The 17,039-nt window shown below is 40.9% G+C and overlaps 3 protein-coding genes across 9 annotated transcripts in view; all 3 read right to left on the bottom strand.

Annotated features, from left to right (window-relative positions):
* LOC118362468 (regulator of G-protein signaling 6) overlaps positions 1–4,475 on the bottom strand; it is a 57,590-nt gene extending 53,115 nt beyond the window's left edge. For 3 of the 6 annotated variants that reach the window (XM_035742823.2, XM_035742822.2, XM_035742821.2), the window contains exons 1-2: positions 4,109–4,474; positions 2,028–2,143 (exon numbers count right to left, since the gene is read on the bottom strand). In XM_035742823.2, coding sequence (XP_035598716.1) covers positions 2,028–2,117 — 90 coding nt within the window. In that variant the 5' untranslated portion in view covers positions 2,118–2,143; positions 4,109–4,474. Of the gene's footprint in view, positions 1–2,027; positions 2,144–4,108 lie in introns of all 6 variants that reach the window. The other 3 variants (XM_035742819.2, XM_035742820.2, XM_035742824.2) reach the window with 3 other exon arrangements.
* Positions 1–17,039, bottom strand: part of LOC127913625 (uncharacterized) — a 168,194-nt gene that overhangs the window by 68,863 nt on the left and 82,292 nt on the right. The gene's annotated exons all lie outside the window — the stretch shown is intronic.
* LOC118362467 (signal-induced proliferation-associated 1-like protein 1) overlaps positions 11,256–17,039 on the bottom strand; it is a 66,027-nt gene continuing 60,243 nt past the window's right edge. Inside the window, exons 17-21 of one of the 2 annotated variants that reach the window (XM_035742817.2) lie at positions 14,933–15,134; positions 13,282–13,434; positions 13,056–13,164; positions 12,749–12,827; positions 11,256–12,645 (exon numbers count right to left, since the gene is read on the bottom strand). In XM_035742817.2, the coding sequence (XP_035598710.1) occupies positions 12,502–12,645; positions 12,749–12,827; positions 13,056–13,164; positions 13,282–13,434; positions 14,933–15,134 (687 nt within the window). In that variant the 3' untranslated portion in view covers positions 11,256–12,501. The remainder of the gene's footprint in view (positions 12,646–12,748; positions 12,828–13,055; positions 13,165–13,281; positions 13,435–14,932; positions 15,135–17,039) is intronic. The other variant, XM_035742818.2, reaches the window with a different exon arrangement.

Below are 17,039 nucleotides of genomic sequence, written 5' to 3'. Positions count from 1 at the left end.
ATTAATGCAGCAGCTACTCGTCCTGCGGTCCAGAAACATTAAGGCAGCAAACCAGAAACATTAATGCAGCAGCTACTCGTCCTGGGGTCCAGAAACATTAAGGCAGCAGCTACTCGTCCTGGGGTCCAGAAACATTAAGGCAGCAGCTACTCGTCCTGCGGTCCAGAAACATTAAGGCAGCAGCTACTCGTCCTGGGGTCCAGAAACATTAATGCAGCAGCTACTCGTCCTGCGGTCCAGAAACATTAAGGCAGCAGCTACTCGTCCTGCGGTCCAGAAACATTAAGGCAGCAGCTACTCGTCCTGGGGTCCAGAAACATTAATGCAGTTATATGCGGTCACGCAACAGCTCTAATCATGATGTTTCCATCTGATTGTCAAACAATCACTTCAGAGAGGCACTCCTGTAGGCTACCCACGCACGCTCCACCAAACAGTGCACTGTGCACCCGCAATTTGATGAATGGAAAGAGACACCTGTACAAGCACCTTACGATTGTAATTAGGCCTACACCTGAATTGATGTGTCCACTGCTGACCCCCACTATTTATTTTTCCGGAATGCCTACCCTGACGGTACAGGCTTACTTTCACCCTTAGTCTAGAATTTATTATGGTGATTGTAAATTCTCAAAGATTATAGGCTATTTAAAAATATATATAATAATAATATACAGTGCCTTCGGAAAGTATTCAGACCTTTGTCATTATGGGGTATTGTGTGTAGATTGATGATAATTATTATGTTTTAATCCATGTTAGAATAAGGCTGTAACGTAACAAAATGTGGAAAAAGTCAAGGGGTCTGAATACATTCCGAAGGCCTTCTGGACACCTGCCTCAACCCACAAGTTGGTCTCAACCCACAAGTTGGTCCCAACCCACAATTTGGGAACCACTGCTCTAGGAGATAACGTTGTCTACTTTTGCTTCAATCTTCATGGTGTGTGACCACATTCAACTACATTAAGCCTGCTTATGTTCAAACTGCTCTTCCAGGTGGCCCGGGGAAGTGGAAGCTCATTCTAGGAACCTTATTTCAGCACTGAACATGGCACAAGCTCATTATACTCATTATCCTCCTATAATCATACTCATTTTCAGACAGACATTAGAGAAAGAAGTTCAATCAGTGACATTTTTTTCCCTGAACAATATCATCATCAATCGTCCAATGGCTCCATTTCTCTTCTCAAATCATTTGTTTTTCTCTACCCACTATTGCAGAGTCATTAGCAAAAAGGACAAAAATAACAGAATGGAATCGGGACTGGATCTGTCAACTCTTTGCTTTAGTTTTGCAATCATCAGCACATAGGGACTAGTTTGGAGATTAGTTTAAGATGATCAGAAGCAGGTTTTTGAGTGGGCCTGCCTGTGCCGAGCAAGCTGTACAGCTGAGAGGGAAGATAACAACCTCTTTATGAGCGGCTCCAGAGAAAGCAGACGAGCCCACCCTTGGAGGAGCAGCCACTCCTGTGAGTCCTACTACATTATTACCAAAGATGCCACTCACCCTCTGCTCTCTCTTCTCCAATCGAAGCACAGGCATTGAGACTCAAGTGCCATAGGGATTATATAATTACCCCTGACACAGAAAAGGACCTTTTCTTCCACAAACCCACACTGATGGGGAGCTTATTAAAACTTTTGAAGGTTGCAGAGTACAGACAGTCTGCCAGAGAAAGTGTGTGGTGGCCAGTGTGGGTCACATCAATGGCTGTCTCTGACAGACACACACAGAGAGGGTTGAGAACATGTTTCATCACCTGCCTGTGCGTAGGCCTCTCCCTGTCATACTCAGACATTGACATGTAATGTGTTATAGACATTGAGAGATAAAACACTGAGGTGTCAGAAACCACTGTGAGATTCTGTACCAATCTGCTTCAGAAACACTCAAATGAATTCGCTTCCAATGGATAACTACATTGGGTGCTTACCTATAGAAACTGTACCATCTTGTAAATGATCAAATTGCCCTATATCTTGCTATATGGGCTGTCAGAGAGCATACAGACACATACCTTTCTGTAGATGATCGTGTTGGGAGAGTCCTCCTCGGGATCTGTTGTCCCCACACACTGTTGTCCCTGGTCTCTGGATCCCTCCTCCATGACTGCTGTGTCCTAGGCTCAGGAGGCTGCACCGACACAGGGAGCAGAGGGGAGTTAGATGAAAGGGCAATCATCAATGTCATAGACTATTCATAATATACACTCATTTACCCAGGTTGGCCAAATATCCCATCATATTTGATTAACAGTTCCCCACAGCAATGTATTCACTTGGTTCAGGGTGAAAAACACGGTCAGTTTATTATTACCATTATGACATTCCCCAAAATGTTTGCTCTTCTCTCAGGTGACAACACCTGTCACAATACAGGCAGATAACAAAGCCCTGGCAGTAATGCAGCACAGTGAGGTGAATATAAACTAGCTGACTAAGCCAAGAAAAATGTCAGGCCTGTGAGTGAAAGTGGCAAAATGTCCTGACGACAGTCATGTATAATCAGGCATCGTACAGCCTTCTGCTGATAAGGTATAGATACTCAGTGGTGTTCAGGACATTGGTGAGTCAGAGACTGTAAACAATAATTATAATAGGTACATAGTGTGTTGCGCATAGGTAATGTGCAATAAGCCTGTTATTGAATTCATTAGGCTACTATGGTTAAAACCTTGACCATTTGCACAGCTAAGACAACATTAGCCACATAGTGTGCTTTGGTCAGACTTGCCAGTCCTGTGTACTCACGTACGGCTTAAAAAGATACCGTAAGGGATTATACATGACCTCCATTCAATATCCATCCCACTACATCTCTCTCTCTCTCTCTCTGTTTCTCTCTCTCTGTTTCTCTCTCTCTGTCGCTCTCACTCCCTCGCTCTCTCCCTCTTTACAGGATCATTAATTCTGCTTAACTAAGGATTTTCATAATCTAAGTTCACAAGGCTACAATCATATTCCTCTCCAGTTGAGTAATAATGTGTATCAGATTGGAGTAAGCATTTGTAATCATGTGTCAGGCAGAGAAAGAGAGAGGATTACATCATTTGACACATTCATATTTTTGGAGTATGTAGAACAGAGAGGGACGATAAAAGCTTCCAAGAACAGTTTTATAAAAAAGCCTTATCCTATTTATTTGAATAACTGTTTGTCTAGGTTATTATGGTTGTCCTGAAAGCAGGAGCTGTGAAACTCTGCATTCTGAAACAGCAGTGAGAGAGCATCATGGCACATTCTGTACAAAATTGCATGAAATGAAAGTTTCATACGTAGTATAAATCAGTAAAACAACATTTTGCCTAAGTGAGTGTCAGTACAATTATTGTTTCTTGAAGTGTGGCCACCTGATGCATTGTAATCCATAACAAACATAGACTATAATGGTTAGAGGATCGGATTGAGATTGAATACATCCAACAAGCCACTAGCTGCTCAGCACTAGACATTCAAGGTTGCTTTGAGTCTTTCATAGTCATGATTTATTTCAACTGTTGAACACACGAAGAGCATTATCCTATAGAGCAGGAAGCAGTAATCATGCACATTATCCCCTTTTTATCCAATGTTGTTATTGCCACCATGATGATGGATTGAGGAGCTGTTTGCAGCCTGCATTGATTAGCAGAATGTCTAAGTAACCAGGCGTTCCTGAACTAAGTTAACATCCTCTCCCTTTATCAATTTCTCCAACCATTCAGACATTCTGTATGAAGTATATGACACCTACAAGACAATATATTCCTATGTGAATAGATGAAGACCTGCAATGGCTCCTTGCTATGAACTGCTGCAGCCTATTATTCATGGGAACAACTTCATTTCCAAAGCACGCAAATCTAACGTCACAGAACATCAGTCCTGTAGATGTCTGTGTTAGCGTTAACATGGATGGAACACAGGCACTGACATACATGCACTGACTGTCACCATCTAATTCCATAGCCTCAACAGGATCATCTGAGCTGTGAAAAGTTGATGTACAATAGGCACAAAACAGACATGCAGTTGATCATCCACAGCCAATCCTCCTCACTCACACCAGCCAGCCAATAAAATGCTCCTGATATCTCCCAACTAATGAAGCATTCATTACCTTAGCAACAAAATAATACCTTGTCCACTGCTCCCTGTTTTGCTGTCCTTAGGAACAAGCAGCAGGCAGGTTCATGGTATAATTGGCACGGGGGAGAAATAATTTTAAAAAGAAAGGATGAAAGCAGTGGAGTAGCGAGAGAGAGAGCAGCTGGTTGGTCACTGCAGTATTCCTCTATTCCTCCTCTTCTCCAGTTTTCTGTCTGCCATGGGAGGGAGTACGGAGTGGCGCTGAGCGGTTAGGGAGGTCCTCGACTCACATGTGCGCTCCCCGCTCCTCTCTGTCTGTCTGTCTGTGTGTGTTTCTGTCTGTCTGTGTGAGGGAGAGAGAGCGAGCGAGAGGCAGATTGAGTTGGGAAAGGGGGAGGTAAACGGGAATTAGAGAGAAGATAAAGAGAAAAAAAGAGGGAGGAGCGAAAGACAGATAGCGCAGAGAAAGGGTGAGTGAGAGATGATTTGGAAGAGAGGAGATGAGATTTGGATGCTGGGTAGCAGAGCAGGAAAGCAGGGCAGAGAGAGCTGTACACAGAACCTGGACTCAGGGGTAGACGTAACAGTTTATTTTTATTTTTATTTCACCTTTATTTAACCAGGTAGGCTAGTTGAGAACAAGTTCTCATTTGCAACTGCGACCTGGCCGAGATAAAGCATAGCAGTGTGAACAAACAACACAGAGTTACACATGGAGTAAACAATTAACAAGTCAATAATACAATAGAAAAAAAGGGGAGTCTATATACAATGTGTGCAAAAGGCATGAGGAGGTAGGGGAATAATTACAATATTGCAGATTAACACTGGAGTGATAAATGATCAGATGATCATGTACAGGTAGAGAGATATTGGTGTGATGTAAATCTGTTTTATAATATGTTACGTTTTGTATGGAATGTATTCATTTGTGGATGTTCATCATCCATTTCGTATGATATGTTACGAATTACAATTTATATAATAGGTGGCTTATGTTAGCTAGGCCAGGGTTTAGGGTTAAGGTTGGGGCTACGGGTTAAGGCTAGGGTTAGGGGTTTATGTTAGGGTTAAAGTTAGGGTTATGAGTTAGGGGAAAGATTAGCTAAAATGCTAAGTAGTTGCAAAGTAGCTCAAAAGTAGTTGTAAAGTTGCTAATTAGCTAAAATGCTAAAGTTGTCCGTGATGTGATTAAAACACGCAATGTTTGGGTTGCTAGACGTTCGGGTTAAACGCCTACTCATCAACCCTGAGCAACCTCACGCCTTTAATTTTTTTTAAAGTAATCTTCTGTCTTACGTAACCATACCATATCATACTAATTTGAGTGTCACAGATTTACATTTACTATATTACATCTAGTATTTGAGGCAACTGATGCTGAAAATAAGAATCATTCCATTAAGAGGACCATGAAATCATAATGAAGGCCAAGTTACACTTTGATGGTACAGGATGAATCTGAAATAATGGAGAGATGATTAAATGTGTAGCTTGTTAATCCACGGTTTCATTAACATTTAATTGAAAGCCCATATTCTACAGGCTGCACATAAATAAATTAATGTGCAAGTCAAAGGCTACTGGGTTTTAAATTGTGACATCTAAGACTGCACCCACTCAATGAACTGACAAACGGTACTGTAGTTATTCTGTAATTCTCATCAACATGCTATAGAAACATATTCCAACTACAAATGTGCTTGTTCCAGGATGGCAAGAGACGATAATCTCTTTCCCTTGCCCTCCCGCTCTCTCTCTCTCTCTCTCTCTCTCTCTCTCTCTCTCTCTCTCTCTCTCTCTCACTGTCTTCTCCTCTCTCTTTAACACTCTAGGAACATCCAAGCTTAAATGGCCAACCAAAATGGCGGAAGCTTTTTTTTCTCTTATAAATGAGATCCAAATTCCCCCAATGAATTTTCTCCCAGAAAATCTTTGCCTGGCCAATTTATGAATACATACAAACACACTCACTCACACACACACGTGCACATGCACACACACATACACACACACGTGCACATGCACACACACACACACACACACACACACACACACACACACACACACACACACACACGTGCACATGCACACATACACACAAAGACTTTTCACAGAACCAGTTAACCGTCTACATATATAAACTCAAACAGAGCACAGGGGCCTGTATTGCGGCATATATCCTTGTAGTCTACTCTAATTCCTTCCCTGTCATTCCTCTGTAACACCTTCTCTTGTAGCCGAGCAGCCCACATGCTGCGACTGAAACCAAGGACACCTCAGAAACATGCAGCTTACCTTCTGCTTCTATCAGATGAACTGCGTCAAAGGGAGCATTTCTACTGGATGCAAATCATCATTCAACATCGAATTGTGTAAAAAACAAGCTCACAGAAGCACAAGCAAACCAGTCAGAGCTGAATGGGAAAGTCAGACGTCAGACTACGTGTATCACGTCTATTATTAAATGTACAAAGAAAAGTAACCCCAGAGTGCTTCCATTGAACCTTCTCATATAGTACTGTTAACCATATACTATTACTACCCACCCCCATTATGGCTGAGATGTATTAACAATACCCTTTGTTGGTGCTTACAGTAAAACATAAACCACAGTAATATGGCGATATGATAATCCCCCACGCCCCACAGCGTACAGTATTGCATTATGTCCATGACCTGCAAAGCTGTTACTGTAACATCTCCCACTTACATCAGCCAAATGTATCATTAAGACAATTTAGGCTCTGCATCATTAACAAGCAGAGAAGGAGGTCTCATTCTAATCAGCTTTAAAGGAGCCAGGCTTCATCTGCATTCATGCTGAATTATTGAGGAGACATTCGCCACAGTTCTTCCCTGGTGATATATTAACCACGAGATCACCACATCTGACATCCCCCATCACCTCTGCTCCTCTCTGGACTCACTGCATTATTCAACTGGATCAGTAAACTGGGACAGGTTCTTATCTATGTACACCACAGCATGCATATGTTCTAAATCATGTCCTAGGACCTAGAGAGAACATCTGGAGAAGTCAGCAACTCTGAACTCAGCAGGGAAAACATACTTGGGAAAACATGGTCCTTTAAGCTTTTGATTTTTCTATTTAATCTTCATTTATCCAAGTTTTTTGCAAAATAGACCTGGTTCAAGACAGCTGCAGGGTCGGCAATATTACATCTATATCAACAAATAACCTCCCAGTATAAAACTCCTTCAATGCGAAGGCATCACCTAAAACCCCCTCCTCTCTCTCCCTTTCTCTGGTGGATCTGGCTGAGTGCGACATGCTGTAGCCTCAGTTAGGCTGTTGTGTAATGGTCTGTCAGTGGAAAAACAGCAGCTCACTATTAATCACAAAATAACACAGGCTACCGCCCACCTTCTGAGGCTGCCACTGGACTGGCAAGCAGGGTACGAATTACGGGGGAATGAGAGCTCAGCTCCCCTGAATGAGTCGTTAGCTCCCGTTAATGCAACAAAAGTACAATATTGGGGGGTCCCGAGTGGCACAGCGGTCTAAGGCACTGCGTTTCAGTGCAAGAGGCGTCTCTGCAGTCCCTGGTTTGAATCCAGGCTGCATCACATCCGGCCGTGATTGGGAGTCCCAGAGAGCGGCGGGTTTGGCCGGGGTAAGCCGTCATGGTAAATAACAATTTGTTCTTAACTGACTTGCCTCGTTAAATAAAGGTTCACTTTAACCCCCCCCCCCAAAAAATATATATAATGCTAATTCATCTATTCTTCCATTCTTCTATTTGTTTCAAATACAGTGGTAGCTGTTTTACAGTGGTAAATATTAAAATAAAAGCTTCAAAATGAAATTGAACACCCCCACCTCTCTGTCATGGTTTACACCATTTATTTGGTCATATCTAAGACTACACCACTCAGTAGGGCTGAATGTCTGCCTCAGCTGTGCTTATTTGAGAACTCATTTCATCTTGTACTTCCTCCATTTGTTTGCCATGCGTCCTTGATTAAAATAGCCTTTATCCCAAAGCGTTAGATTTATCCGTTGATTTACCATTGTTTACTTCTTGTCGGTCAGCTGTTTAGAGCGATCATTGCTTTGTTTTTCAGGTGCACACGGGTGCTGCTGTTCTCCGTGCCGTCCGTGGCCAGAAGTACTAGACCATTTATTTACCTTTATTATTTTCTATCAATATTTGTTTTATTTCCTGGATCAGCTGATGACGGTCAACAAGTCAACAATATCACTAGACACCAACGTGCATCCAATCCATCCAACAAGTACATTAATGACAGTAGGCCTATAGTTGACTAATGACAAATAACACTGTCATAAATGCTATTAAAGTAAGGAAAGAAAAGTAGTGTTTTATATCACATGGTCTGTATAGACTTCAAGCATTAACTCATGAATTATGGACAACAAACATGCTTTGATTCAACTAAGTATGAGGTCTATAGTGAATGTAGGCTACCTGTTCTGCATATGTTCCTGTGTGTAGAATTGCCTCAGCTGAGAGGATAGGCTACTGCCAGTGGGGTAGGCCTAGCGGAGGGTAAACGCAAGTAAACGCCATTTACCCACCTTTTTCAGAAAAAGGCATTGAAAGTATAGGGAGCGTTAGGCAATCAGAGATAACCCACCAATTGTTTTTACTACTACATCACTACCGGTAGGCCTATTAGAAGTTCATGGTAATACACATTGTAGCCTAGTCTGGTATGTGTGTGTTAGCGTGGCCATCACGTTTTTCCCGGGACAGGTTCAGCCTAATTTCAGGTGTCCAACCTTTTCAGGCTACAAAAAATGTACATTTGTCAGCAAGATGTATCAATTAATAGACCCAATCAATATAGACCTAATCAATATAAACCTAATCAATATAGGCCTAATTAATATAGACCTAATTAATATAAACCTAATCAATATAGACCTAATCAAATAGACCTAAGACCAAATCAATATAGACCTAATCAATATAGACCAAAGACCAAATTAATATAGACATAATTAATATAGACCTAATCAATATAGACCTAATCAAATAGACCTAAGACCAAATCAATATAAACCTAATCAATATAGACCTAATCAAATAGACCTAAGACCAAATCAATATAGACCTAATCAAATAGACCAAAGACCAAATTAATATAGACATAATTAATATAGACCTAATCAATATAGACATAATCAATATAAACCTAATCAATATAGACCTAATCAATATAGACCTAATTAATATAAACCTAATTCATATAGACCTAATTAATATAGACATAGTCATTATAAACCTAGTCATTATATACCTAATTAATATAGACCTAATCAATATAGACCTAATTAATAGACATAATCAATATAGACATAATCAATATAAACCTAATCAATATAGACCTAATCAAATAGACCTAAGACCAAATCAATATAGACCTAATCAAATAGACCAAAGACCAAATTAATATAGACATAATTAATATAGACCTAATCAATATAGACATAATCAATATAAACCTAATCAATATAGACCTAATCAATATAGACCTAATTAATATAAACCTAATTCATATAGACCTAATTAATATAGACATAGTCATTATAAACCTAGTCATTATATACCTAATTAATATAGACCTAATCAATATAGACCTAATTAATAGACATAATCAATATAGACATAATCAATATAAACCTAATCAATATAGACCTAATCAAATAGACCTAAGACCAAATTAATATAGACCTAATTAATATAGACCGAATCAATATAGACCTAATTAATAGACATAATCAATATAGACATAATCAATATAAACCTAATCAATATAGACCTAATCAATATAGACCTAATTAATATAAACCTAATTCATATAGACCTAATTAATATAGACCTAGTCATTATAAACCTAGTCATTATATACCTAATTAATATAGACCTAATTAATATAGACACAATCAATATAGACCTAATCAATATAGACCTAAGACCTAATTAATTAGGTCTAATTAATATAGACCTAATCAATATAGACCTAATTAATATAGACCTAACCAATATAGACCTAATTAATATAGACCTCATTAATATCGACCTAATCAATATAGACCTCATTAATATAGACCTCATTAATATAGACCTAATCAATATAGACCTCATTAATATAGACCTCATTAATATAGACCTAATCAATATAGACCTCATTAATATAGACCTAATCAATATAGACCTCATTAATATAGACCTAATCAATAGAGACCTAATCAATATAAACCTAAAATCTAATTAATATAGACCTAATTAATATAGACATAATCAATATAGACCTCATTAATATAGACCAAATCAATATAGACCTCATTCATATAGACCTAATTAATATAGACCCAATCAATATAGACCTAATTAATATAGACCTAATCAATATAGACCTAATTAATATAGACCTAATTAATATAGACCTAATCAATGACCATAGCTAAATATCATTAGGCACACTGTTTTGTAACAGATGTGTATTTCCATTTATCAAATGGCGCCAGAATAAATGCAGTTTGGATGCTGGAATTATTTGGGTGGACGACCATGCAGTTAGCCTACTTTTAGAAGTGATTTAGTTGACAACCAGATGAAAATATCATGACCGGTTGTGTTCATGCCACATTAAAAGGTAATTCATTTTTAACGTTAAATTCCGTCTTTATTATTAGGCCCATAAAACAAAATGTAATGCACACACTTTACTTTTGACTACTTTAATACACTATAAGTGAATTTGTGCAAATACTTACGACATCTTCAACTGGGGGACTAAATACATAAAGTGCTTTCATTTCTAAACGGTAGAACAGATACGCCTCAAAATACCCTCAAATTAAAGGTGACATTCTGTACTGTCACCTCATATGAAACATTAGATCTCAAATCCATATTCTAGAACCAAAAGTTGCTAAAAGTTGCTTCATTATGCAAATAAATACGGAGGGGAATGGATGAAATCAATGCACTACTGCCGCTAAAAGTTAACCATGATTATAATCTACTACATCTATAAATAATCTACATGGATTAGTGGAAAATAAGCGGAACCCTGTCCTGTGGCTACATCATACATACCATATCTGCATTTGGGTGTGCAGCCCCACACTATAATAACTGCTGTACAAAGACACAATCACTACAACGACCCCTGAACAAAGATAAAATTGCACAAAATATCTTTAATAGATATAAACATGTTTATACATCACAGCTCAAAGGAAAGATCATCACATGCTGTAAAACATGAATGAAGGTGCAAATTATGATGAGCATCAGAATCCTTTGTTATATACAGGGTGTACAGTGTAAGAACACACGGGAAAGCTTGGAGGTTTAATAGTGCACCTGACTGTAGACATGGAGGGTCTACCAAGTCGCACCATTAACAGGTGTCAGGTCTCCCTTCTAAGCAGACCAATGGTCAGGTTGGACTCACTAATAGACTTACAGAGGACTGTAACTGGCATTTCAGGATTTACATAACTTCTTCATATGGCATGGCATACAGTAGCGGACCAGGATCGAGTATAGTACGTATTGCCATGTAATCTGACATGTTATAATCACAAGGTGGCCCTGTGGATCCAAAACCGCAGCCAGGCAAGGAAGGAACCATACCAATATTCTGGTAGGATATCAAAATAGATCAAGAAGAATTCATATCGTCACTATGAAGTTCATTGAACAGTAACCTTCACCTTCCAGTCGTCCACCCAGACAGCCCAGTTGTTTTCACACAGAAACCAATAGTACAATCTGGTACTACTGCATCCAGTAAGCCCATTTTACTCTCCTGAAATGAGGTCACTCCATAGAGAGACATGGGGAAGTGGCAAAACGATATCCGTTTTTTTTTCAGTGGTAACATTTCTGTTCATATATATTTAACAATAAATTGTTGAACAGCTGTAGTTGATGATGAATTGTCACCATTCTTCAACACAGTGGATGTGTAATACCGCAACCACTTACTGCTCAGTGAGGTTTTATAGGAGGAGAGAGAGGATGGAGAGGGAGAAAGACTGAGAGATCAACAGCATGCAATCTTTTCTTCAGGATTTGCTGGCACTGTACTGTAGTGTCCCTGCATGTCTGACAGAGATGTATTAACTTCCCTGGGCTATGATGATCATGACAATAATAAGCTTGGCAGATCAGTTAATGATGGGACCGTTGAAGACCAAAGTGATTCAGTTCATGTTGATCATATAGCATTTAGATCCACTGTGAATCGGTCCATGTCAATAGCAGAATCACAGTTAATGTAGAAGGAATTAAAGACCAACTCCTGTGGTTCTGAGCACCCATCGTGTGAATCGTCTGAGCACCCATCGTGTGTGAAGTTTGAGTGTGTTGTGGTCACGTGTGTTCAGGTGTTCCTCCTGTCTACTGCACATAGACAGAGTCAGTTCATGTCGATGGTGTTGAAGACCCACTCTGTGAACTTCTTGAGCTTGGCCGAGGCGCTGTAGGACTCCTCGTGGAGCCGCTGGTTGTGCTCTCTCAGGCTCTGTATCTGGGCCTGCAGGGACACCTTGGTATCCTTCTCCTGGACACACACATAGGGGGAGTCATCAATAACACAGAGAGGAGAGTACAAGATGGCTAGGCTAAGACTCGGGTGCTAGAGGTCTGGTTGTGTCTCGTCTCACCTTAATAAGGTCATCCTGCAGCAGCTTCACCATTGACTCCAGCTGGCTGACCTTCCCCATCAGACAGGCTGGGCTCTCACTGTGGGAGGGGACACACTGTTCACTACCATATTCTAAACTAAAACAAGACTAGCATGACCTGGGCCAAATTGGCTTAGGCAGAGGAGTTGAATAATAGGCAGAGGCGTTGAATAATTCCTGGCCATGTGACCTAGCTGGGAAAAACTGGGCCCAAGTTGTAGGATAAACTCCTGGCCCTACCTATGTCTACAGAATTATCTGGACGTGCATGGTAAATGGGTCTTACCCAGGCGAGGGGAGTCTCTCTGGGGCAGCCTGGGGTTCTGCCTGCTGGGGGCTGGTGTCTGTGACCTCTGGCCTGGAGCTTTCATCATTTACAGATAACAGTCTCTGAACTGCCAGAGAAAAACAGAACAGTTACAGCTTCAGTCACAGCTCATATGGACAACACAAAACAATGAGACACAGTGTCACTGCCCTCTGCTGGTAAAGATAATACATCTCCAGCTTACTTTGCCTACCCTCGAAGGCTTTGGCAGCATCTACCAGGTTGGACCAGTCCAGAGCGCGGTCAGCTCCAGAGTTAGGTAGGGGTATGAGGCCTGGGTCCCCCAGCTGCTGCCTCATGCCCCCCTGGTCCTGGCTGGACAACTCACACAGGTCACCTGAAAGGGGGGAGGAGAGAGGAAGGAGAGACAGCGGATTACAACAAAGCCCCAACATATCAGAAGCCTTTCCCATCAAATAAAGCAGTAAAAAGATGACCAATTATACCAATTATACTCCATATACACATAATGGTAAACACACTTAAACACACGTACTAGGGGGCACATTTTCATTTTTGGAAAAAAAACGTTCCCGTTTTAAACGGGATATTTTGTCAGGAAAAGATGCTAGAATATGCATATAATTGACAGCTTTGGATAGAAAACATTGTAACGTTTCCAAAACTGTAAAGATATTGTCTGTGAGTTTAACAGAACTGATGTTGCAGGCAAAAGCCTGAGAAAAATCCAATCCGGAAGTGCCCCAGGTTTTGAAAGCGCTGCGTTCCAATGACTCCCTATTCAGCTGTGAATGTACCATCAACGAGCTTACACTTTCTACGTATTCCCCATGGTGTCTACAGCATTGTGACGTAGTGTTACGCATTTCTGTTGAAGAATAGCCGTAGGCGGCCACATTGCGTAAGTGGTCACATGGTGGCTCCGAGAGAGATTCTCGCGTAAAATACAGAGGTAGCCATTACTCCAATCGGTCCTACCGAAAAACTAATTGTCTCACGGATATATTATCGAATAGATATTAGAAAAACACCTTGAGAATTGATTATATGGAGCGGCAGGGTAGCCTAGTGGTTAGAGCGTTGGACTAGTAACTGGAAGGTTGTGAGTTCAAACCCCTGAGCTGACAAGGTACAAATCTGTCGTTCTGCCCCCGAACAGGCAGTTAACCCACTGTTTCCAGGCCGTCATTGAAAATAAGAATGTGTTCTTAACTGACTTGCCTGGTTAAATAAATAAGCCATGTTTCTGTCGATATTATGGAGCTAATTTGGAATATTTTTCAGCGTTGTGGTGATCGCAATTTCCGGGCGATTTCTCAGCCAAACGTGAAGAACAAACGGAGCTATTTCGCCTACAAAAATAATATTTTGGGACAAAATTAACTTTGGCTATCTACCTGGGAGTCTCGTGAGTGAAAACATCCGAAGTTCATCAAAGCTAAACGATTTAATTTGATTGCTTTTCTGATTTCCGTGACAAGGTTGCCTGCTGCTAGCAAGGCATAATGCTATGCTAGGTTATCGATAAACTTACACAAATGCTTGTCTAGCGTTGGCTGTAAAGCATCTTTTGAAAATCTGAGATGACAGGGTGATTAACAAAAGGCTAAGCTGTGTCTCAATATATTTATTTTGAGATTTTCATGAATAGGAATATTTTCTAGGGATATTTATGTCTGTTGCGTTATGCTAATTATTGTCAGGCGATGATTACGCTCCCGCATGCGGGTTTGGGAATATCAAGAGGAGTTATGGCATTAATCTGATACACTTCTAAGATAAACCCTGCTCCCCTGGTTTGAGATAGAACTCAATTGGAATGAAATGGCATTCCCTTTACTCAAGGATAATTTGCAGGTTAATCTGAGGCTCACCCAGAGACTTATGTGAGGGTTGTCGGGGTGGCGCGTGGCGGGCGGTGGGCGAGCGGGGCACGGTGGAGCAGTTGAAGAGCAGCTCGTTGGGCGTCTCTCTGTGCCCACTGTGCGAGGGCTCCCGCTGGCCACTGTAGATGCTCTCATCTGACAGGGTCCTCTGCAGGGAGCGCCGGCTGGGTGGGGGGACAGGGAATGAGGGCTGGAGAGAGTGAGGGGGAGAGAGAGGAGCACTGTGAGGCTGCTGATTGACCTACACACTCAGACTTTAGCATGTTGCACAGTTTACGTGGCAAAGCAGGGGAGGGAGTTTGGATTCATCAAGCAAATACTCACATCAACTACTCTGGAATACATTTTTTATATACAGTACCAGTCAAACGTTTGGACACACCTACTCATTCAAGGGTTTTTATTTATTTGTATTATTTTCTACGTTGTAGAATATTAGTGAAGCCATCAAAACTATGAAACAACACATATGGAATCATGTAGTAACCAAAAAAGTGTGAAAACAAATCAAAATATATTTTATAGTTGAAAGTAGCCACCCTTTGCCTTGATGACAGCTTTGCTCACTATTGACATTCTCTCAACCAGCTTCAATAGGTAGTAACTTCAATTGCATTTCAATTAACAAGTATGCCTTGTTAAAAGTTAATTTGTGGATTTTCTTTCCTTCTTAATGCGGGGGGGTATACAGAAGAAAAAGACCAAGTCCATATTATGGCAAGAACAGCTCAAATAAGCAAAAATAAACAAGAATCATTCATGAAGGTCAGTCAATTCGGAAAATGTCAAGAACTTCGAAATTTTCTTCAAGTGCAGTCTCAAAAACCATCAAGCGCTATGATGAAACTGGCTCTTACAGTGGGGCAAAAAAGTATTTAGTCAGCCACCAATTGTGCATGTTCTCCCACTTAAAAAGATGAGAGAGGCCTGTAATTTTCATCATAGGTACACTTCAACTATGACAGACAAAATGAGAAGGAAAAAAATCCAGAAAATCACATAGGATTTTTTATGAATTTATTTGCAAATTATGGTGAAAAATAAGTATTTGGTCACCTACAAACAACCTGTCCTACACTCGTTACCTGTATTAATGGCACCTGTTTGAACTTGTTATCAGTATAAAAGACACCTGTCCACAACCTCAAACAGTCACACTCCAAACTCCACTATGGCCAAGACCAAAGAGCTGTCAAAGGACACCAGAAACAAAATTGTAGACCTGCACCAGGCTGGGAAGACTGAATCTGCAATAGGTAAGCAGCTTGGTTTCGAAGAAATCAACTGTGGGAGCAATTATTAGGAAATGGAAGACATACAAGACCACTGATAATCTCCCTCGGTCTGGGGCTCTACTCAAGATCTCACCCCGTGGGGTAAAAATGATCACAAGAACAGTGAGCAAAAATCCCAGAACCGCACGGGGGGACCTAGTGAATGCCGCCAGGGACTCAAATCCTGCAGTGCCAGACGTGTCCCCCTGCTAAGCCAGTACATGTCCAGGCCCGTCTGAAGTTTGCTAGAGAGCATTTGGATGATCCAGAAGAAGATTGGGAGAATATCATATGGTCAGATGAAACCAAAATATAACTTTTTGGTAAAAACTCAACTCATGTTTGGAGGACAAAGAATGCTGAGTTGCATCCAAAGAACACCATACCTACTGTGAAGCATGGGGGTGGAAACATCATGCTTTGGGGCTGTTTTTCTGCAAAGGGACCAGGACAACTGATCCGTGTAAAGGAAAGATTGAATGGGGCCATGTATCGTGAGATTTTGAGTGAAAACCTCCTTCCATCAGCAAGGGCATTGAAGATGAAACGTGGCTGGGTCTTTCAGCATTACAATGATCCCAAACACACCGCCCGGGCAACGAAGGAGTGGCTTCGTGAGAAGCATTTAAAGGTCCTGGAGTGGCCTAGCCAGTCTCCAGACCTCAACCCCATAGAAAATCTTTGGAGGGAGTTGAAAGTCCGTGTTGCCCAGCAACAGCCCCAAATCATCACTGTTCTAGAGGATATCTGCATGGAGGAATGGGCCAAAATACCAGCAACAGTGTGTGAAAACCTTGTGAAGACTTACAGAAAATGTTTGA

This window comes from Oncorhynchus keta, chromosome 29, assembly GCF_023373465.1.
Source record: "Oncorhynchus keta strain PuntledgeMale-10-30-2019 chromosome 29, Oket_V2, whole genome shotgun sequence".
In the NCBI taxonomy this organism is placed as follows: Eukaryota; Metazoa; Chordata; class Actinopteri; order Salmoniformes; family Salmonidae; genus Oncorhynchus; species Oncorhynchus keta.
The sequence above is the reverse complement of the archived record's forward strand: the minus strand, read 5'-3'. Positions and strand labels throughout refer to the sequence as shown.